Source organism: Sinohyriopsis cumingii, chromosome 4 (assembly GCF_028554795.1).
Source record: "Sinohyriopsis cumingii isolate HCF-2022 chromosome 4, ASM2855479v2, whole genome shotgun sequence".
In the NCBI taxonomy this organism is placed as follows: Eukaryota; Metazoa; Mollusca; class Bivalvia; order Unionida; family Unionidae; genus Sinohyriopsis; species Sinohyriopsis cumingii.
The window spans coordinates 74551446-74569980 of NC_142964.1; the positions used below are offsets into that span (position 1 = coordinate 74551446).

Here is an 18535-nt window from a genome sequence, read left to right on the forward strand (position 1 = left end):
AACGATTAATATAATCTTCCTCACATTTTATCACTGACGAGGATCTTTTTTCATAATATCGCCGTAACTCACGATATTTTTTCCCACCACAAGAGAAACACAATCTTGTCTTTCCTCGAATACCAACTTGACAAACTAAACACCGTTGCGGACCCTTGTTGCCTCGTCGAACTTCGTATATATGAGCGCCGCAATATTCACCTCTGCAGGATTTGTCACATGACTTTGTTGATCCAACTATTATCCATTTGCATTGCATATTATAATTTAGATATTTGTCTAAAATATAATAATGGATTTATTTGATCTTGATGAGGCAGAATATATCATTCCAGAGGTTGATCGTGCAAAGAAAGAATTTTTCGATGATGGAGCGATTCATACCTGGTCGACGTGGAAAACTAACTTCGTTGATGCTACGATGAATTTGGAGCGAGCGAAGAAGATAATCGAACATATAAAATCTGAACACAAAGAGGAGCGATTTATCTTTGGAATAAAATTTATTGCACAAATGCCCGATGATACTTGGATTATTCGCGATAAAAGAGATCCAGTACGCGGCGGTAAGAAAAATGTTGTTCTTGATAAGAATTCGAAACCGGGATTGTTATTAGGGATTGATGGTCCTTATTATGCTAGGGCGTATCCTTCTAGTGCTGTTGTTTATGGAATTTATCGGCTGAATAATAATCCTGATGCGAAAAATCTACCTGCGATGAAGGAATCTCCGAAAATAAACTGCGTGGCTGAACGAGTTATCGAGCACATGAAAAATGCTCGTCGTGGATCTGGTCTAACTCAATTGAGATTGGATAAAATTAATTCATGGGCAAAGACAGTTGCTGATGGTGCATCGATTGATGATGTTGCTGCGCTGAGCAAGAAACTTAAATTTCCTATTACGGTTAAAACGTTATCGGGTGAAATATTATATTCGTCACCGTATAAGTCTCGAGGAACACCAATCGAAATTGTTGATCATAATTCACATGCGTGGAGTCAGTCGGTAATGATATTTCCACGAGATCGTGTTGTTAAATTTTATCCCGTGGAAGAATCCAAAGACAATTCTGATGCAATGTTCAGGTATATCAAATTATTAACCAAATCCGATCCAATATCGGTTTGGTTATTTTCTAGCGAAGAAAGATATGATCAATTTATATTGCCACGCGGAGATATTTACCGTGATGAAATATTACACGAAACAATGAGAAATATCGCGGTGAAGTATTCATCAAATCCAGATCAGTTACTGACAAATTGTTTTACTGTTCCGTCTGTTGCCGCTCACGCTGCCAGAGAGAGAAATTCGTGGAAACCTACAAGGAATGAATTTCTCAATGATATTCAACTTAGTTGTATCGAATACGGCCATGGAGGATTATGGAATACCAAGTATTATTTCGAAGATATGATTTCTGTTGATATGAGTGCATGCTATCCTGGAAGTTTTCTCGGATATGGCGATTGTGCGGATTACTTTGCTAAATTCGGCCATCCCACCAACGAAATGACGAGAGTGGCAATTAACGGACCGTTACCTGATTTTGTCATGACAGGATTCGCTCATGTTACTTCATTCGAACTTGCTGAAAATTTGCATAAGATTTGCTATATTTGGTTTGGTCGGCATTTATCTCAGCGAAGATGGGTTCCTACGGTATTGTTGAGATATATGCTGGATTCGTCGATGTTAATATCATTGACGGTAAGTGAAGCGATTATATCGTATAGAAAGCAGACCGAGGTGTGGTTGCCGACAGATTGTGAAAACGCGAAAGATATTGGAAGAAAAATAATTGGTAAATTTACTCAAGGAGGATCAGTTGATCATAAACATCGCCACGCTAGGTTATTTATCAATGATGCCGAGATGGATTTTATTATTGCTGATACAGTATCGCGTGGAATATTTTGCAACAGAGAAAATATTATTATTGATGGAACGAAGTTGGGTACAGTGATCACTTATCTCGATGGAGAATCAGCGCAGTATACTCATTTGAGATCATCAATGCTCGCCTATGTAAGTATCAATCTGCTATCAATGATAAATAAATTTGCCGATATCGCGGTAAGGGTTGCAACGGATTCGTTTTATATCGATAAAAAATATCAATGTAGGCTAGAAAATTTAATCACCGATGGGGCTTGGGGAACCTGGAGAATAAAAAACGAGGATATTCTAGATTATTGTGAGGACGCGGATGTAGAAGATTGCGATAAGTTTCATAAAGATAAATATGATGAAGTATCAACAGCAGCATCTGCGTTTGATCCGATTTCACGAAACAAATTCGTTTACCTAAATGGTCCTGGCGGTAGTGGTAAAACAACACGAGCAATAAACTTATTTTCAAACTCTGATATGATCGTGTTAACTCCAACTCACAGGTTAGCTCGAGAAATAAAACAACGTGGCGTTAATTCTTGTACTTATCACAGTTATTTCAAATATAGTGGTGGATTGTGGGATCCGGCTCGAATGGGAAACAAGTACGTTAATAAGATTATAATATTTGATGAAATTTGCACAGTAAATTTAGTTATACTAAAATCATTCCTAAGTTGGTTGGAAGAGAAAAACACCGCAGTAATAATGTGCGGCGATCACGGCCAACCTGATCCTATTGATGGCGAATCTCCTCATAGATGGCTTAGAAATTTTGTGGATTATTATGAAGAGATTGATGCTGATTATAGATCTAATGATATTTTACTGACCGAGTTTAAAAAAATGATTCGGTTGCAACCTAATAAGTTTCAATGTGATGTGATGAGAAAAATAATTGATGAGACTCCGATGGATAATTTTCTAACTTTGTGGCGTCCAGATCATTTGATTGTTGCTAGCAGAAAAATTATTCGCGATACTATTCAGGAAATACTATTCAAACTTCATTGTGAGAAATTTCCAACATTGCAGGTTCCGTTGTGTTACAGGCCAGCTGATACTAGGAAACAAAATATTAATGTTACTTTGCCATGTGGAGAAGAAAAAATAATGGTTTTAAATGATATTATTTTCGTTGATATTAATCTTGTCAATGATGCGATAAATGCCGAAAAATCACCATGGAAACTCGGATACGCAGCAACGATACATTCATCACAAGGATTAACAGTAGATGGTCAAGTCTGGATTGTCGATGATAGAATTTCCTGGTCAAATTTAGTTTATCTGGCCGTGTCTCGAGTAAGAAAATTATCTCAGTTAGGTAGAATTAAATTTCACATTAACGACGATGGTGGTAATTGAGTATCTCTCGGTATTATTTGTAATTCTTCTTTGGTAAATCCGCGTTGTGGTGCTAGTGAATCTAGAAAATAAATTGCTGGTCTTCCTGATGATCTTGTTACAGCTGATATTTTATGTGTCGTAACACTCCAGTTTGGATCAGTTGCTCTTTTTCTGCCACCCTCGGCTTCTCCTTCCTTATACAAATACCTTACAATAACGCTACCTAGCACAGGTGGAATAGTAGAATCTCGCTTTAGTGGTATTTTTGTCTTTGTAATTGCAATTGCGGGTTTCATTGATATTGTTCGTGTTACTTCGTTATTTAGCGCATTAATCACGTGAGGTAATCTTGTTACCCAATCGTGAGATCGTTTATCTTGAATAAATTCTCTCGCGTACTGATATCCGAATAATCGTTCTGCAAGAGTTTTATTGAATCTCTCAACGATAGCTTGATTGTGATGAACACCTACAATACCGCGACGGATTTTAACATTATTCTTTTTCATCAATAAAGTAACCGCGCCAAGAAATTCTCGACCTGGATCAACCTGGAGAAGCTTCGGCCATGTTAATGGAGATCGTGAATAAATTTTCTCAAATGCTTTTGCTATTTCCGTTGCTGTTTTATTCGATAATGGTTCTGCTTCCTTGTACCTACTTGCAATATCAACAACCGTCAGAACATATTTGTATATAACTCCGTCGACGGTATCGTAAGGAAGAAACATAAGATCAGCCTGATGGACTTCATTAGGGACACTGACAGAGAAACTCGCATATGATATTTTCTTAGGCGGAGGAAGATAAATTTGCCAGACTGCTTGTCTCGATAGCCACGATTCAGCGACAGATTGCTTTACTTTTGCTGCCTTAGCAAGTTTGGCTATTGCTGATTTTCCTCGCCAAAATCCTCGCGGAGAATAATATATTTGCTCCATTATAAATTACCAGCACCTAGTACTAATTTACCTTTCATTGCTCCTTTTATCAACCAAGTTGCCAATTTCTCTTTGAAATTTTTATCAGGAATAGCATCTATTGCGTGAATTAATTTAATATCAGCGAGATGTCTTTGTTGTAAATCTCCGCTGCGATATGCAAGATCGTGATAGTAGCATGCGTTATCGATAGCGTTTACTGGATCCTCGCCAGGATTTGGTTGATTATTATCGTTAAGTCTTATATCTAGCCTTGTACCAGGTCCGCAGTAATTATATCCTGGTAAATGTTTCTCTCCGGGATATTTCGCCCAAGGAGCTCCAGGCAGATTTGTTAAGGAGGCAGCGATGTCTCCTCCGGTTCTACTTTTTTTTTTACAAATCTAAACTTAATTGTCTTACAAACTTCACATTCTCCCTTAATTGCATTCCTGTTGTTGCGTGTAACGACTTCGATTGGATTTATCGTAGCAGTTCGAGTGCGACACTTAACACAATATGAATCCATAATATTCTAATAACATGAATGTAATTGATTTTTCAGCCACGAAAAAACGCGAGCAAGTAAAACACACCGAGGCATTACCGAATTCGATAAGGATGATAATCATTGGACCATCTGGTTCTGGAAAAACGCAATTGTTGCTAAATTTGATTATGCGATGGTTGAAATGGGATAAATTGTATTTGGTTGCGCCGTCTGTTGATGATCAGCGATGTTATCAGGTATTAAAAGAATTTAGTGATAATACTGAAGATGGCACAATAGAATTTATAACGGATATCAATGAAGCTCCATCAGTGGAAAGTTTAGACGGTGATGCTAATAATCTTGTCGTTTTCGATGATGTGATGCTGGATAAACAAACTAACCCAGCTAGGATATTCTCGCGTGGCCGACACAAGAACACCGATGTGATTTACGTGACGCAGCGATATACGCAAATTCCGAAGGTAATTAGAGATAATTGTAATATTTTATCGGTATTTAATGGCGTTGATACTCACACGCTGAGGAATATTCATCAGACTTGGTGTAACGGCGATATGGATATAAATAAGTTTAAAAATTTCTTCAGTCACGCTCAGGCAACACCACACGGTTTTGTCACGATTAATCTTCATGATCCTCGTAGTAGGTATCGAGTCGGTCTTGATCAGATTTACTCATAAAATTGCAGTCGGAATTTGCAATCGCACATAAATTTTACTACCCCCCCCCAAAAAAAATGCTGTTTTTTTTATGTCTGAAAATGCACTTTGGGTCGAATTTTCGCTGATTAATTTGCGCAGGAGGCGTTATTTTTGAAATCTGAGGCTTCTACGGATAAAGTTTGTTTGGGAGGGTTATTTTAGTCTGTGCCACCTGGTCTGTACGACTTCCCTGCTGCTATCATTTGGACTGAAATTTATTTCTTCACATTGTTCAATTTACGCGAAATTTCTCAAGAAATACAGAGTGCACTTTAAAAATAATATTCTTGCACAGTAAAATTCACTGGGATTTGCAGTTAAATTCAAACTTGGAATTATATTACTGTGTTTCAACATAAGACAAATTATCAGCACTTGTGTCTGTAATTCTATGATTTCATTTAGGATTTAATTTGCAATACTGTAAGGTCTTTCTTTTTTTATTTTCATTTTGCGTTCTAGGGAAATAAATTATTTGCTGAATTTTACAATGCTTGTTGCTTTTTACTCTTTTTTGTTACTTTTTTTAAGAGCAAAGACTCGTAACAAACGGTATGAGAAAGAGCACGGGAGAAACGCAGCTTTGGACATATACATTCAATGGTGCAGAAGATAAACGATGAGATGGATGACTTGCTGAATCACATGGATACATCAAATTCTGGAAGACTATCGACTTTTCAGACATATCTGAATAAAATAAAGATCCAATAAAATGAGGTAATCAAAAGGACAGAGGACATTAAAAATCAAAAATTAATATTAATGAGATTGGATTTATGAAAACAACTGCCGATTTACCTATTACAGCTTTGATATAAAGTAATGAAACGATGCATGGTGTTATTTGTACTGAACGTTGCAAACAACTGCAAAGATGAACATATACAACAGATAAGAAATGTTCATCGACAAGCGGTAAATAATACTGGTGTGTACAAAGTATTAATAATGAAATATACAAAAGGACGAAACGAATGAGAAAATATTTCAAAAGATTGGAACAAATGGATCCATTGTATGCAGACGTATTAAACATTTAAGTAGATACAAAACCAAAAAAAAAACAAAAAAAAAAAACAAAACAAACAAAAAAAAAAAAACACACGCTCAAAGTGGTAGCATAAACAGGGTTAAGTTGTTGTTGTAGGGTTTAATGCCATTTTTCAGCACATGATAGGCTATACATGGCGGCCTGTATTAATGGCGGAGGAAGAACCCGGGAAAATCCCGGAAGGAACCACCGACCCACGAGACGCTACTGGCAAGCTTTCTCACATACCCACATCAGCCGAATCCAACACTCGAACCCACGCAGACAGTGGTGAGATAGCAGTGATCCGTAACGGAGAACGCTTTAGACCACTCGACCACTCTGGGTCCCCCAACACAGTTAAGATGGATACATATGATGACACAAAGAAATTAAAAATTGAATTAAACTTAAAATGGGATGAAACACTATTGCTTGTCTTGAAATAAACACAATACGTGCGGAGTAAACGGATAATAACAAACATGAATTGATGAAACAACTAAATTAATACCTATGGATGTACTTTGCTCCAAAATTCACACTGTACCGAGTCAGGAATATCCAAATGGTATTAAAATAAATACTGAGTGTGTTTTAAATTTTGTGAACGTAGCTTGAACAATTTTAGTCATATAGCTACGATACCAGCAGTGTGGCAGTTTATAGTTATGTCTAGCACTGGAGCATCATGTCACAGACGTGTACCATCATGTTCCACACACAAGACCGACCAGTTCCAACACTAAACTCTTAATGCTGAGTGCCAAGCGAGGCAGCTACTAACACCATTTTTATAAGTCCTTGGTATAATTCGTCCGAGATTCAAAACCGCGACCTCCCGCATCCGAGATGGATGCTCTAACCACTTAGGCTACCGGAGCGGTCCAAAGAAAATATTGAAATAGATGAAATAAACTTGTAGAAAATAAAGGTATCTATTTATTAAACTGGTAAGGGGTGTTGACAGAAAAGGTTGCTGGATATTTTTGAAGTTTGAAAGTAGTTTAAACTTCCTGATTTAAGTATTGCTCCATCCACTAAGTTCATGCCAGCACATTATGTGATTCACAGACATAATTAAATCAGGATTTTATATAAATACTCATCCATTATTCGAACATAAATAAATATAACATTGTCTATATCGGTAAACAAATAGCATATTGCAAGCTCAATCAATCCCCAACAGGAATCTAATCTTTACAGGTTAATGGGATCTTTGTAAAATCATCTAGAGGAAAACAATATTTTCTTTACATTAAAACATAATCCTAAAATATCATTTAAAAATTGATTCAAAGAAACTAACGGCAGTCTCAAGGTTAGATTCTCATTAATACAACTAATGGCTGTAGCAGGTATAATTACTGGACTAGTAATATCTATGGTCTGGCATGTACAGGAAGCAAAGATATGTTCAAAGTATTTGATCGTAAAGGATATGGTGAAGTAAAAAAATGATACGATAAAAACATTGTATAATTACATGGAAATGTATAAAATACCAAGAATATTTGAATGAAAAATTTATTGAACAATGTTTCTTTACACAGACTTCAAGCAACTCGGCAGATGCTTTTGTTCTACTTGAAATCGCACCCCCCCCCCCCGCCATTGAAAATTAAATGATGTATACAACCTTCTAATGATCAAGCAAAATTAGAGTTCCTATTCGTTTCCCTTGTGCTGAGTGTTAGTATGCTTGTTGCTTAGCCTTTTTTTTGTTTTTTAAAGAAATAGGTTGATGACCATCTAGCTTATATACACTAGACATGTCTAAACGGAGAAGTACACAACACATAACAAGAAGGAAATATTAAAACACGAGTTAATTTCATTATTTCCTTCTATCATGTACCACTGTACGCATTGAAACTGAGCAAACGTTTTTGCAAGCTTGTATACCAATGCGAAGCCCAAATTTGTTGATTACAACGGGTATTTTATCGCTTCGTTTAAATTGAAAGTAAAAGGTGACGTTGACCTGTATTAGTAAGCAATCTCGGTTGGATGTGTGTGAAACGCATCAGCATATTCTACCGTATACTCTTTATCGTTCACCGACCGCAACAATTTCATGACATACAAAGTTTATTGGTATGTATGTATGTATGTATGTATGTATGTATGCATGCATGTATGTATGTATGTATGTATGTATGTATGTATGTATGTATGTATGTATGTATGTATGTATGTTGCATTATTTGTTACTTAATATTTTAAAATTCATTATATGTTTTGGGTAATGTAAAATTGTATCTGATAGCTGACCCTGTTCAAGACTAGTGAAGTGGTGTAAACAACTTTGGACGACTATTAGGATTACTATCTTAGGCCGAGTCAAGGACATTTGAATTTCTTCATATAGCTAGATATTGTGTACGTCTTGTTGGTCACACGATTTAATGAGACCTTCTAATTGTTCTAGAACAATGAAATTAATTAAAATTATTTTAAAAAATCCCTGTATTTTTCAAATTTAAAACCTTATAATCTCATGTCATGTGTTTAGGCTCGAATACACAGTAACACAAGAAAGAGTGAAAACAACAAGCTTTGAAAAAATACAATAATTTATTTCCATGAAAATATTCTGTAAAAATGAAACCATATGAACTTACGGTTTTACATAATCAAATCCAAAAATAATCCAAGAATAAAATTTTAGTAGTCCTAATAACAAAATGTTCTACTGATTTCACGTTCGAATCCCGACGAAGAATCCAAGATGGATGAAGATGACGTATGCTGCAATCTATAGTGCTGAAGTCTACAGTTCCTGGAAGAAACAAGAATTATCACTCTGGTTTCTGATAGCTGAATACATTTTTATATAAAAATATATTTTCCAGAAAAATAAAAGAATGAATCCTTTTGCATCCAAGTAATTTGAAATAACTCCAAACCAAGTAATCTGAAATAACTCCAAACAGCAAAACATATAACAGTTTAACAGCCCAGCTGCTACTGAAAATATTTCTCCAAATCAGAGGTTATATGGTCTTGTAAAACGTAAACAAGGGGTCACGTGATCATCTTCTCGAAGGTTATAGAAAATAAGTACTTGTTAAGGATCACGTCTACCCAGTGTGACCCTGACGAAAACCAATCGTTTTACTCTAAGAAATAAAAAATAAAATAAAATTGTTTACATCTTAAAGACGAAGTTCCAACATGACCTCGACAACAACCAATCATTTAAAAATAAAACAGAACTTGTTTACGTGGATGCTACGAACTCTGAAACAAGGTCAGGATTTAGATCAACACCTGGTGTTTACAAAGCTAACAGTCAAGGTCAAATTATTTTCTGAAAAAAGTATCATCTCTACTGAATAAATTTACATTACAATATCATGTAATTAAAAATATAACAAAAATAAAAAATAAATATATATTAAATCCGATATAATTAAATCAAACATAGATAACAATAATATAAATGTTTGCAAGCTTATAAGCTTTTGTACAATAACTGTAAAAAGGGCGTAGCTCAATATTAATTCTGAAATGGAACGTTTCTTGTGGTAAACATTGAACTCACCGTTTGGATCCTGTCCGACATATAAAAGAAGTTCTAATTATAATATGTGTTCTTTTTTGATAAATTCATAACATTACACACACACACAGATATATATATATATATATAGGATAACAGCCTTTTGTCTTTATTTCTTTATGTATGTTCTACCAATAAATATAAAAGAACTTGCATCAAACAGCACGGATTTCTTTGCCTGGTATAGGTTTACTTTCAAAACGAACGAAACACGTCATCTCACTAGATGCACTGATGCGCATGCTCAGAAGTTCTCTTTTAGCGAAGAAAGCAGAAGGTAATCCAGTTGATTTATGCTCTGAGATTAAAGGTAGGATACTCTATTAAATTTATGGGGAATGTGACGAGTGCAGTATTCAGTTCTTGCATTATACAAAATAAATAAAATCGCCCCAAAACACAGAAATACTGAAACCAGTCTCTAATGATAGAGCCTATCCCAGGATTGCATCAATCAGCTTAGCGGCTTGACTTACCTGCATGTACATATGACATGTAGCTGCGTAGTAGTGGGTACGTTACGTATTATATAGTTCCCGCTGATTAACACTATATATGTGCCTCTAAATCAACAGATCAATTGACACATGTGGAAGGTAAACAGAACTTCATCATAACAATTAAAAAAAATAAGGAACAAAAATAATGTAACTGAAACGGATTAGCCTTTAGTTTCACAATTTAATCCATTAATTTCCTCAGACCATCGGTAAACCAAAGCGTTTGATTATGTTATCAGTGAGCCTGTCAAACAGTTGGCAATCAACTTTCCATTCCTCTTTGATTAGTGTGTGCTTTTATATCTCTTTTGTAGGTTTTATGATTTTTTATCATGATCGCATATATAGAATCCTTGATGTTCGGGTGACTTCAGTCGTCCGTCTGGATAAAATTTGCAAATGACAGGTCTATTTGGCTTTTGGGCAGATTTTCCTAGAAGGGGCTGACGTGGTTTTTGGTGATGTCCACCCCTACTTTACTTTAAGAAAAATACCATACAGATTCAAATTTACGACAATGAGACTTTTTATGGATTATTTATTCGAAACTGAGTTCCTCTGAACCTCTTATTTTCTGCTTGGCAGTAGAAGAGCTCCCATCTTAGCTTGTAAATTTCAATCACTTTTATTAAGAGGTCTCTCTATCTCCGACGATTTCATTTAATTTTTCTACAATATACTCTATGACAGCCTTTTGTTTCCTCGTTTATAAGGGGCGCGTCTAAGTTTTCTTTCCTGCTCCTTTCTCCCTTATTATATGAGTAGATCACGCGCCTTAAAATTACCGTTCGGATGTTTGCTGTGCTGTACTTGGGGCGCGATTTGATCCATAACCCGTCATGAGATAATCTGTCCTCGACTTCACTATTTTTGCACTTTAGTTGGAGATTTGATTCTAGGAAGCCTCGGCCTCAGCTTTTCTGGGAGTGTTTCTTTTCTTCTTGGATTTATGATTGTATCACCAATATGAACAATATCAATGGAATCTCGATCGCGTGCACACGGAGACTCGGGTTTGAGGAAATATTTACTATCATCTAGGAAAATACACTGGCACAATATCCATGGACTAGATACTAGATTGTCATTAATCAGAGTCAGAAAAAGAAAATAATGCATTTGTAGATATTGTAATAGAAGCTACACACACACACACACACACACACACACACACGCATTCTTAACTTAGGGTTCCTTTCTAGGATCAGACCGACTGGAACTTCACTCGACAATTGCGGGATTAGTGTTGAACTCTTACCCAAGGTTACCATGACCAGCCAGAGACCGGAAACATGAGTTGGAATGGCGACCGATAGCATCACTTAACAAAGGCTTGCCGTTAAGACATATGTATGTTAAAAGTTTGTTCAATGTTCAAAGGCAAATCCATTAGGTGAATGAGGCGTATTCTAATCCGTCGCCACGTTGACAATCAGCGAGAGGGTTATTGTCCGCTATGTTTGATTTGATCGGTCCAATTAAAATTTGAGATAAGATGGCGTTATTACAATTCAGACCCGAATGATACCTTCCAACTTGTAAGAGAAACTTTAGTATTCGCCTAGACGGATTGCTGATGAATGGGGTTTTCTCCGAGAAGAAGCCATTCTTAATTCGGCGGCAACACTTAGAGGTATATTCTAAGAAAAGACAAAGCTTCAAAAAGATCATTAAGTTATTTGCTAGATTTTGCCGAATATTACGGCAACATACTTGTAATTATTTGTAGTTTCTACACTTAATTACTAGGATCGTTTAGTATGTAGAATTACCTTTGTAGTGTTTCATTTACATGCGTATTGGAGAAATGGTCTTGAGGCTTACGTAGAGAGTTATTAATGCGAGGCGGAATTTGATTATTTCGTAGTGAACCAGTGCATTTACTAACGCGTTATGTTGGAATTTACACATGCCTGAATTGTGAATTTGGAAAATGGTTGAAGTATGTAAGACAAGTTACTATGGACGTATGTATATATCAGAGCATGGATATTTGCGTACTTTGTGTGAGCTGTAAGGTAAAGATATTCGTCTGATTGTTGTGATAATGTTTACTATAACGGGATTAGGAATATGTACTGATGTGACGCAATTTATTGATCTATGTATAAGAAGTAATTGATACCGTGCTGTATTATGACGTTTGTTTTACCATACAAGAATGTACGGGTATCTCGATGTGAATGAATGCGTGACCGAAGAAATTTAATAGCCGTTATCTGATGATAGGCTGTGTTTAATGTGAGATTAGGTCTAAGGAAAAAAATCGTACACTGGAAGCTTTTTAGGGGACACATCACTTCTGGTTCCACTGAATCTCGAGCTTCAAGAGCTGGAGATGGAAGTGAGACTAGCCGAAACAGTTGAAGTCGACAGAAGTGCAGTCATGTGGGAAAAAGTGGAGGAGATGGAGAAGGTGTCTAGCGAAAGCCGAGGATGAGGAGGAGAATTAATTTGGAGGAAGATCGGGAAGGAAGAGAAGGAATTGTGAGACATAAGAGAGAGAAAGGATATAAAAGATGAGTAGAAATACAAGACAGGTGAAAATCAGTCTCAAACTGCAAACCAAGTGATGCAATAGAATTATTAAAGGGTCTGGCGGAATGAGCATAATTTGAAATTTGAGTCATTTTATTAATGAATTGTTATTAAATTGTTATTCATTGAATTTCAACCTGTAACCGTCGGCATTGCTGACTGAGGGCTCGGAGTTTTAGATCTATCTTTCTCTAAATTTAACTTCCAACTAATCAGAGCCTGGGTGGGACTTCAATAATAGTTTAAATAAAATATTGGGAGCACCCCACCCCAACCATAACAATCAACACACACAGTGCAAAGTTCAGTACTAAGAAACAAATCTTGAGACCATATAGGAAAAATAACTGTGATACGAGTCCAAATGTCTATAGCTGCCATTATGACCACCTTGACTATTCACTAAACAAGAAATAAAAGATTAAATCTCTTTCCAGACGATAATATACAATACATAACGAGGAAGCTCTGGCCTTTTCTAACTACGTTCCTGGGAACTGTGATAGTTTAAAAATATGAGCAGCATGGAGGGTAACAGATCAGCTATCCTTCTATATGTGGTCCAATAATTATGTTCGTACTGGGCAATATAATACAACTGTTCCAGCAAAGGCCACTTGCCAAAAACTTCCTCAGACGACTACAAAAACAAGTGGAATACATCATAGCCTAATCAGCCTTTAAGTCTAGCGATTTGCTATGTAAAAATAACAAAACGTCGTATCCATTAGATTTGTTGGTATTACCAGTATACCCGTTGATCGTGGTATTTTTTTTACCGGTGGTGTGTGTGTGTGATTTAGATTTTATATGTAGCTTTAACAATTGTTCAGTCATATCGGTACGATGTCTGCAGTGTGACAGTTTATAGTGCTGTCTAGCAATGGGGCATCATGCCGCAGACATGTAGCATGATGTCCCAGCCAGTCACATTATCCTGACACCAGGCCGACCAGTCCTAACACTAACCTTTTAATGCTTTAAGCCAAGCGAGGCAGCTGTTAGTACCATTTTTGTCATGTAATTCGGATTTGCAAAACTAAGAAAGTACATTTTGAGGAAATTCAGGATGTAAAACTATGTATATTTTTTGCCATTCTTATCACCAGCTAAAGAAGACAGTATATGACTTTGTCACTTGTATGGTATTGTTAAGGACCCTTTCTTACGTCTGTTGTATACTGTAGCTAGCCTAAATCCGAAACATTGTATCCAAAAATTTAAAATGGAATGTGCCAAAGCAGCTGGTATGTGGCTAGCTACGATGTCGTAGCCTCAACATGATTTGTTGTGGTTGAGGCTACGAACTGATCCTATATCATGTAATGGAGCAAAAAAAATCGTCACTGAAGTCAGAAAAACAAACAGTGTAGAAATCAAATACATAAGTATAATCATGTTGTGAAAGAAATTTGGCTTATTTTGAATTCATTCAGCCCGTACGCGATAAAATAAATTGGCACGGCTACTCTAGCCTTATCTTGTCCGCCATGACAGATAACGCGAGACTCTCGCCGTGACCCCTTTTCTACGTAAGGCTTGCCAGACCATATTTTGGATATTCTACGTTATATAATTATCAATCAGGTGCGAATAATCGATTCTTGGTGGAATTTCAAAGTTACCGATAAACCGTATTTACTATTAATGCGCAGAATTTCTGACCCAAACGGCGCCAAAATTTTACTACGATTTGTTTACATTTCCAAAAAAGGCGCCAATGTCCTTATATGGCACACAAACAAACGAGGCTGAGAAGGGAAGTAATCATTATTTGAAATAATATGGCGGACGATCTAAACGAAAATATCGGCTAAAAAATGTAAACGAGATTTTACAACTATTTCTACAATGATTTTCGATACTTCCGGTATTAAATAAGAGGACTAACCAATTTATTGGATTACAAGCAAGGAATATGTTTAAAGTGTTATTATTAGGCTAAAAGAAGGCCGGGTGTGAATCACACCCGGCTTGCTCCATTAACACGTATATGCTCATGTTAGTATCCTGTCCACGAGGTACGAGTAAGGGTACTAATATTAGTACTAGTATGTGGCAGTCCACGAAACAAGTTTTATTTCATTCAGAAACAAATTTAAACAACCACAACGTAAAGCGCCTCTTTCGCGAGTGTACATGATTTGTTTACAAATCAAATGTGCTGGCGTCGGCGTCCATTGTTTGTTTGTTTACTAGATTCCTTTATGCACGTGAATGCAATAAGTGTATTTAGACGCGAGTTCATTTTCGGAAAATACTAAAAGATTCTGACATTATATAGTTAACGGAGAAAAAAAAAATGAGCATATAATAATTACAAATACTGCGGTATAAAAATGTTCGTGGTACCCATCAGTGTAGTCCCAGTTTCCTCTGACCCTTGCCACCCCATTTTTTATATTTGGACAGTTATGTTGGGGTTTAGGGCCAGATCGCATTCCCTATCGAAAAGTTGGAATTCGCCGACACCATTTGGTGTCGACATGGTGTAGCCGCTTTCTAGCCGACCCATCACACTTGAACGACCTTTCATCGAGATATACCTGCATGAAATCGATATGAATATGATTTATTTTCTCAAAAATCGTGAGCATAGCATTCGTCATGTCTTTAATCCGCTGACAGACTAGACGAAAGTACGTCGTTGCTGAAATTTGACCTGGATCTGGCCATTTGCATTCCGAGTCACATGACTATACAAATCTCGGAACCTACTTGCCAATGAAATCAGAGGTCATATAGTCACGTGATATCGAAATCAACAAATTTCCCAAGTTGTTGTACATAGAATCTGGACACATTATATAGAAGTCACTTAATGTTTGTGAATAAATATAATGCACACTTAAATCTCAACATATTTATTCTGAGAGCAACGAACAGAAACCTCCCAGTATCTGGGTGGAGAAAACCATTTTCAAAAAGTACCGAGCACGTGACAATGATGTTTTTTGACACGTGCTCATCGTAGTGAATCTGGTTTTCTTCTAATTTTTGCAACATTTACAGATTTTCGTCGTTGTTTTCACAATAAATATTTTGAGAAGCTTATGTTTTTTTTAATTTTTCTAAAAAAATTACATGACTTTTATATATATATATATATGTTCGATTTGTTTTCCTACAGCAACACTAGAAATGGGCTGTTGTTGATTTCACTTGACTGCATGACCTCTGATGTCATTGAGATGTCGGCTCGAGCGTTGTGTAGTCACATGACTTGCAATACATATGGCCAGATTCAGGTCAAATTTTAGCAACGACGTACTTTCGTCTCGTGTGTCATCGGATTAAAGACATAAAGAATGCCATGATCTCAATGTCTGAGAAAATAATCATATTCCTATCGATTTCATGCAGTTATATCTCGATGAAAGGTCGTTCAAGTTTGCTGGGCTGGCTAGTAAGCGGCTACCCCATGCCGACACCAAATGGTGTCGGCGAATTTCAACTTTTCGATAGGGAATGCGCTCTGACCCTACACTACAACATAACTGTCCAAATATCAAAAATGGGGTGGCAAGGGTCAGAGGAAACGCGGACTACCATCAGTGGCGTCACTAGAGGGGTGCGAGGAGTGCGGACCGCACCTGGTGACACCGTCAGAGGGGGTGACATCAAAATGATATTACTAAGGATTCTCTATGGTATGTTTCGGAAGGAGGTCCAGGGGGTGACACCACGAGTTACCACACTGGGTGACACCAACCATAGTGACGCCACTGGTACCCATTTGTATTTAATATCTATGGGTTGCAAATGTTGCGAGGCTCGCATCCTTGCAGAAATTTTAGTTACCTCCGTTCCAACCAAGCCTTTTTTTTTCTTCTTCTTTTTGTTTTAAACCTTCTAAGATGAACCTCCAGCCCTTACCTTTCCCTAGCCACCTCGCTCCTGTTTCGGCGTCACAAGTATGCCTCGCTAGAGAGGACGCAAATCTTAATATACCAATCAGAAAATGTACGAGTGTATACAAACAAACATTAAGAGTCTGCATCACACATTCAATAAACCATAGTACAAAGTAAATAACTGTTCATAACTAAAATACATACATACATATATACATACATACATACTATGATACCAACATATGTGTACGGAGAGAGAGAGAGAGAGAGAGAGAGAGTGAGAGTGTTGTTGTTGTTGTAGGGTTTAACGCCATTTTTCAGCACAAGATAGGCTATACATGGCGGCCAGTATTAATGGTGGAGGAAGAACCCGGAAAAAAAACACCGACCCACGAGAAGCTACTGGCAAGCTTTCTCACATAACTACATTAGCCGAATCCGAGATTCGAAGTTGAACCGACGCAGACAGGTGAGATGTCCGTAACGGTGAACGCTTTAGACAACTCGGCCACTCGGGGCCCCTGAGAGAGAGAGAGAGAGAGAGAGAGAGAGAGAGGACATACAGAAAGGTAAAAAAAATTCACATAAGGAGGTAACAAATAAATAAAACTCACCAAAGAGAACATCCTTATAATTCCAGACAACATACTCCCCTTGAAAGCTATTGAACCGGTCGTTTGTATATGGAGCTAGAGACTCGTGGGTTAATAACTTCCTAACTAGGTCAGCCCTGTTTATCGCCACTGCCCTTCTGTTAAATATAGTCCACGTCAAAATTGGTCCATAGCGTTTGGTCCATTCCTCCAATTTTAAATGAGGCGATCTTTTGAAATCGAGCAAGTTGCCTATCAACGGTTTTCCAGGTGGACACGGTGGCAGTCGTTTTTCCTTGCTGGATTTTGAAAAACATTTCCATATAAACAACAGTATCAACAATACCACTAGATAAATGAATACTGTGCCCATGTTGAGTGGACGGAGTTTTATCAGAGCAAGAAATTATTGTAAAACTCTGTACAATGTAACCTGTCCAGAGCAACACTACCTAGCTTAGCTTTGTCTGTATATTGCAGCAAAAAAATGGAGACACTGGTCGTTTTGTAAAACTTGAGTGCGTATCGTAAGTACATGTGTACCGTATTCACCTTTACTCCTTCGTATATCCTTACGTACGAGAGCCTTTCTAAATCCCCAAAGATATGATTGATTATTCATGCAACTAGTTCTTGCACGAATATTTTAAAACAGTATGATCTGCAGAATTCTTAAAGTTCATCTGTTCGACATACTATTAGCTAGGTTCATCACACGTGACTTACTTTTGGTATAGGTGTTAAAGGTCTACTTGTGCACTCACGCGACTTCCGTTTATATTATAAATTAAATTCACGAAGCGATTTGTATAGACTTTATGGCATATACCTCATCATTAATGAAAATAATGACTACAGAACATCGATTTTTTTATCGTTGTTGACAAAACGCTCATAGCTGATTCGCGCTCGGTAATTTCCGTAAGGCAAAGCGGAAGTGACCCTGCGGCGAAGTCACAAAAATAAAGGTGAACAACTTGTTGAACGTAACTACAATGAAAAGAGTGTTCCCTTTTATTTTTGTGACTTCGCCGCCAGTCAAAAAAAAAAAAAAAAAAAAAAAAATG

The 18535-nt window shown here is 37.0% G+C and overlaps 1 protein-coding gene across 2 annotated transcripts in view; it reads right to left on the reverse strand.

The window, feature by feature from the left end:
- LOC149801464 (cytochrome P450 2U1-like) overlaps positions 1 to 18210 on the reverse strand; it is a 61167-nt gene extending 42957 nt beyond the window's left edge. Inside the window, exon 1 of one of the 2 annotated variants that reach the window (XM_089955617.1) lies at positions 17490 to 18210. In XM_089955617.1, coding sequence (XP_089811743.1) covers positions 17490 to 17841 — 352 coding nt within the window. In that variant the 5' untranslated portion in view covers positions 17842 to 18210. The remainder of the gene's footprint in view (positions 1 to 17489) is intronic. The other variant, XM_089955618.1, reaches the window with a different exon arrangement.
- Between the last annotated feature and the right edge of the window lie 325 nt (positions 18211 to 18535).